This window comes from Colobus angolensis, unplaced genomic scaffold (genome assembly GCF_000951035.1).
Source record: "Colobus angolensis palliatus isolate OR3802 unplaced genomic scaffold, Cang.pa_1.0 Scaffold51, whole genome shotgun sequence".
Taxonomy (NCBI): Eukaryota; Metazoa; Chordata; class Mammalia; order Primates; family Cercopithecidae; genus Colobus; species Colobus angolensis.
Window position 1 is genome coordinate 14,129,856 of NW_012118599.1, and position 5,248 is coordinate 14,135,103.

Sequence of the window (5,248 nt, forward strand, 5' to 3'; positions counted from 1 at the left end):
TTCAGGAGGCTGAGGCAGGCAGATCACTTGAGGTCAGAAGTTCAAGACCAGCCTGGCCAACATGATGAAACGCTGTCTCTGCCAAAAATTACAAAAATGAGCCAGGCATGGTGGTATGTGCCTGTAGTCCCAGCTACTCGAGAGGCTGAGGTGAGAGAATTGCTGGAATCCGGGAGGCAGAGATTGCAGTGAGTCGAGATTGCACCACTGCACTCCAGCCTGAGGAACAGAGTTAGACCCTGTCTCAAAAAATAAAATAAAATAAAATAATAAACTTGGATAGGCTCAGAGCTTGGCCATGGCCCTTGATTCACCTCAGCTCAGAAGCCCTCCTGGGAAATAAGATTAAGCCAGCCTGACAGTGGAGATTGAGAGGCCTGAGGTCAGCATCTGGCCGGATAGCTGGGAAGGGATAGTGGCCAGAGAAAGTCTGAGGTTATAGCTGGGCCCCTCCTTGGCACCTGCCCACCCCCTCTCTCAGTCTGTGTGTCAGGGAAGGAACATGCCTTGTGGGGATGGTGGACAGATTCATCCCTAGAAGCTGTGGGACCCTCCCACCCCCAGCCACCACCACCCAAGAATCCCCAAAGCAAGTGGGAGAATCTCCTTTCAGGCTGGTGAGAGATGAGCAGTGGAGGAGGCAGTGAGAGTTTTTATGGAACAGTAGCTGAGAGAGCACAGAGGCTCAGGGAAGCTGAGGGTGTCCTTGAAACCATGTGTTGGGGTGCTGGGGCATAGTTCCCCATCCCCTCCCTGGGGGAAGGAAGACTAAGGTTGATCCAGCAGACTATCCTGTGGGGCCCAAGGGACAGGTGGATTCACATAAGAGCACCCAGAGTCTCTTGGAGTGATTACTAGCGGACAACCCTTGGGAAAGGCTGGATTTCCCGCCAGCACTAGGCAAGCAGGGGACACACACGTTATGCTCTACTGTGGAAGCCTCATACTCGATCAATGTAAGACTCTTCTTTAGGAAACAACCAAACCAAAAAAGCCAAGCCTCTTTAGTACCTGGCTCAGGGTTGATGCTCAAAGAATATTTGTCAAATGAATAATGACTCTTAATTGATTAATAAACTGTAAGTTTGGAATTAATACCTCATACTCTTGGCATTGAAAACGATCCTGTTCCCCGGAAACCCTGGCCCTGTTCACCTCTGTCGAGTCTGTACAAGAGTTCACATCGACCCAGCATCCACCTTCCTGGGTTCCTGGGCTCTCTGCCCTGATCTCTCACAGAGGTTGGGCCAGGGTGAGGAGAAGAGGGGGCCTCCCCGCTTGCTATGGGGCGAGGAGACAGCCATGGGACAGCTGCCTTCCTAACCCCCAGCCCCACTCTGTAGTTCCCAAGTTCTGTCTCAAGAAGCCCTCTTCCTCAAGGGAACCTTCCTAGATGTCTCCTACTTCTAACTCTGCCAAATTCCCTCCTCCCAGGATAGACATGAATTCAAACATTTCTCATTTGCTATGTCATTTAAGTTCTTTTTTAATGTTCTCAGTCATCTGCTCCCTAAAAACCCCCATAACTGGGTGGATCACCATTCTGGGAGGTGGAGGGGTGGCCTGGGGGAGGGAGAGCCCTGCCCTCAGGCAGCTCCAGCCTGCAGAGGAGGAGGCAGGTCACATGCAAAAAATGCTCCAAGACCCGAGGAAGGAATCCTGAGGTCAGATCTTGAGCACCAGGCCTGTGCTGGGCAGGTGGGGTATCTGCTGAGGTAAGACCCCTCCTCCCAGACTGGGCTCCCAGGCTTCCGACCCAGAAGGGTGTCACTCCAGCCATGGTCCCGAGGCTGGGGCCTGGGTGAGCTGGTGGCCTCTCGTCCCCCAGTCTCCGTTGCCAGGTACAGTCGGTGGGAGCCGAGGGCTCGCAGGCGGGTGGCGGCTGCGGGGGAAGGCGGTGGGCCCGCAGGGTGACGCAGGCGGCTGCAGGTCAGGAGCAGGTCAAACAGCAGCAGCTTGAAGAGCAGCAGCCGCAGCACCCCCAGCCACAGCACCCCGCCTGGCATCCCTGCGAGGAGGAACCACTCAGGAGCCCGCAGGAGCCCACAGCCCCCCACCCCAGGAGAGAACGTCCACAGAGGAAAGGGCCTTGTCCTCTGCCCTTGCCATTGCCCGTCCCCTTGACCCCCTTCTCCAGGGAAAGTCCATCCCGGTGTCTAGCCTCCGTTCTTACTGGTAATAATAAATACCTTCCTGGCCTTCATTTTATTTTATTCCCCAACAATCATGGGGGTAAGGGTGGGGGCCAGGCAGGTCTTAGCATCTGATGCAGAGAGTAACTAGCTCAAAATTCTTTTTTTTTTTTTTTTTTGAGATGGAGTCTCACTCTGTCACCCAGGCTGGAGTGCAGTGGCCCGATCTCAGCTCACTGCAACCTCCACCTCTTGGGTTCAAGTGATTCTCCTACCTCACCCTCCCGAGTAGCTGGGACTATAGGTGTGTGCTACCACGCTTGGCTAACTTTTGTATTTTTAGTAGAGACAGGGTTTCACCATGTTGGCCAGGCTGGTCTCGAACTCCTGACCTCGTGATCCACCCACCTTGGCCTCCCAAAGTGCTGGGATTACAGGTGTGAGCCACCGCGCCCAGCTTCAAAATTCTCTATTTGGTCAGGAAGCAGAGTTGGACCATAGCCCAACTTCATGACTGTCTATCCAGTGCTCTTTCCATCACCCCAGACAGCCTCCCATTTACACGGCCTGTAATGCTGAGACCCCCTGCCTGGGCTGCCCAAGGAGGACTCCAAAGACCCCTCTATTAGCTGTCACCTGTGCTTCTCAACTAATGTCCAAGAATTAGGCTAAGGTCAAAGGATTCACCCCCATCTTATCCTAAGTAGACTGAGGCCCATGCTAGCCAGTGCCCCAACCTAGCATGACAGCCTCTACATGGGACACCTACTGACCTCCTGTGTAAGACCCATTAGGCCAGAGCTGAATGCCCCACCCCCCAGGCCCAAGGTCCTGGTCCCAGCCTCTTATTCCCTACCCCTTGCCCAGAGTACTCACCCCTGAGAGGTTCCCAGGGGCAGGTCCTGGCTGTAGAAGCCTCTCCTGTTGTCCAAGGAGAAGGGAGTGAGTCTTTGGGGATGGGCCATGCACTCTGGAGGCCATCCCCAGTGCTATGCCCAGGCCCTGGCACAGCGTGGGTGTCAAGGCATTGGAGTAAATGGACAAGTGAGCTAGCAGCAGAAACCCTGAGCCCATTTGCTGCAAGTCCTCTGAGGGCCCAAACCTCCCTCACTTTGCACTGTTCCCTGTTCTGTGCCCTGGGGAGGCTGGGGTACCCGGCACTCTCAGATAAGGAACTGACCGTCTTCACGGCATTCTTTGGAAGTCAGGGCACTTAGTTAACAAACATTCCCATTTGGAAGATGACAAAACTGAGATAATCCCCAGAGAGGAAGTAAGTCATCTGGTCAGTGATAATAATTGCTGTTTCAAAATACAATGGAGGGGGAAACAAAAATCACTGGCTTTAGACATGTTACTTAGCCTCCCCATGCCTGTAAAATTGAGGGAATTATATGATCTGTCTCATAAATGTGAAGTGTATAGAACACTGCCTAGAACAGAGTCAACGCTCAATAACTGGTAGTGATTTGTTAATTAGTTTGGTCCTTACAGGGTGTCATGTACACAGGGTGATATGTCTGTGTGTATAATGAATCCTAGGTGGAAGGAGGCATTTTTATCTTTGGAAGCCGTGCTGCAGAGCCTGGATTTCAAACAGATATTGAAGTTGCAAATCCCAGAATCCATGGCCCTGAGGCCACTCTCCCCTGAGCCCAAGTGTCACCTCACCTGGAGGCTCTGCACTTGGACACCCTTCATGCCTTTGCAGCCTGGAGCCTGCCCTCCCTCCAACCATACCCTGGTGTGTGGAAGGGGACAGGGAGCATCCGCAAGGGCCCAGGCTCCATCCCCACCTGACAGCTGCAGGGGCTGTGTACTCCTGCTGTGGCCCTCAGCCCCGGGCCCAGTGTGACAGACCAAAGGCTCCCAGGATGCCAGCTCCTCAGAGGGCAGGGAGAGATGGGCCAAGCTGGTCCAGGTGCCATCCGTTGCTGGTGAAGGGCCATAGGTGAAGGCATCCAGTGCACTACCGTTGCCGGCTGAGAACCAGATGGGGCTGTCAAGGCCAGGGGGTGCAACATCAAGGACCAGGCAGACCACCACCATCTGCTGTTTTCCATCCGCCAGTAGCGTGATTGGTGGGGCCAGAGAAGGAAAGGGTGTGCCACCCACACCTGCAAGAGAGCATGCACCTGTGGGTGCTAGACCAGCTTGTGGCTTCCCAGGCCAGCATTGTGTTGTAGGCTAGGGTTCTACATTTCTGTCTTTCCATCTATCCATCCATCCACCATCCATCTACCTGTCCTTCTAGCCACTCATCCATTCCTCCCTCCTTGCATTCTCCCATCAAGCCACCCTTCCTTCCCTCCATCTGCCCATCCTTTCATTCACTCACCTATTTATCCATCCTTTCTTCTATCAGCCATCTATCCTCCATGTATTCCTTCTTTTTCTTTTTTTTTTTTTTTGAGACAGAGTTTCGCTCTGTTGCCCAGGCTAGAGTGCAGTGGCGTGATCTTGGCTTACTGCAAGCTCTGCATCCCAGGTTTACACTATTCTCCTGCCTCAGTCTCCCGAGTAGCTGGGACTATAGGCACCCACCACTGCGCCCGCCTGGCTAATTTTTTTTTTTTTTTTTAGTAGAGATGAGGTTTCACTGTGTTAACCAGGATGGTCTCGATCTCCCGACCTCGTGATCTACCCGCCTCAGCCTCCCAAAGTGCTGGGATTACAAGAGTGAGCCACTGCGCCCGGCCACCTCCATCTATTCTTTCTACCTTTCATCTATGTATCTGTCTATCCATTCACCCACCTCTCCTTCCATCCACTTGTCTATGATATCCGAGCCCCTTTCTGTGCCAGGAACTAGAGATACAACATTGGATAAGTCATCGTTCCTGCTCTCAAGCAACTCAGTTCCATGAGAAAGACAGTAAATGTGCAAACAAATACTTGTAATACCCTGCTGTGGCAGCCTCTGGTGAGGAAGGGAAGGAAACAGGACCTGGAATGAGATTAGAAGGGGCCTCAAATATATCTGTAACTTTTTGTTTCTTTTTTTAAAAGTCTGATTTAAACATGGCAAAATGTTAAACATTTGTTAATCTAGGTGGAGTGTGCATGGGTGTTTTTTCTTTTATTCTCAGCCTTTTTCTGTAGCCTGTAGTTTTTTT

At 52.5% G+C, this 5,248-nt stretch overlaps 1 protein-coding gene across 5 annotated transcripts in view; it reads right to left on the reverse strand.

The window, feature by feature from the left end:
* Positions 1–1,461: 1,461 nt before the first annotated feature.
* PTCRA (pre T-cell antigen receptor alpha) overlaps positions 1,462–5,248 on the reverse strand; it is a 25,194-nt gene continuing 21,407 nt past the window's right edge. The window contains exons 2-5 of one of the 5 annotated variants that reach the window (XM_011960419.1): positions 5,037–5,079; positions 3,929–4,131; positions 3,009–3,053; positions 1,462–2,008 (exon numbers count right to left, since the gene is read on the reverse strand). In XM_011960419.1, coding sequence (XP_011815809.1) covers positions 1,587–2,008; positions 3,009–3,053; positions 3,929–4,131; positions 5,037–5,079 — 713 coding nt within the window. In that variant the 3' untranslated portion in view covers positions 1,462–1,586. Of the gene's footprint in view, positions 2,009–3,008; positions 3,054–3,928; positions 4,250–5,036; positions 5,080–5,248 lie in introns of all 5 variants that reach the window. The other 4 variants (XM_011960418.1, XM_011960417.1, XM_011960420.1 and 1 more) reach the window with 4 other exon arrangements.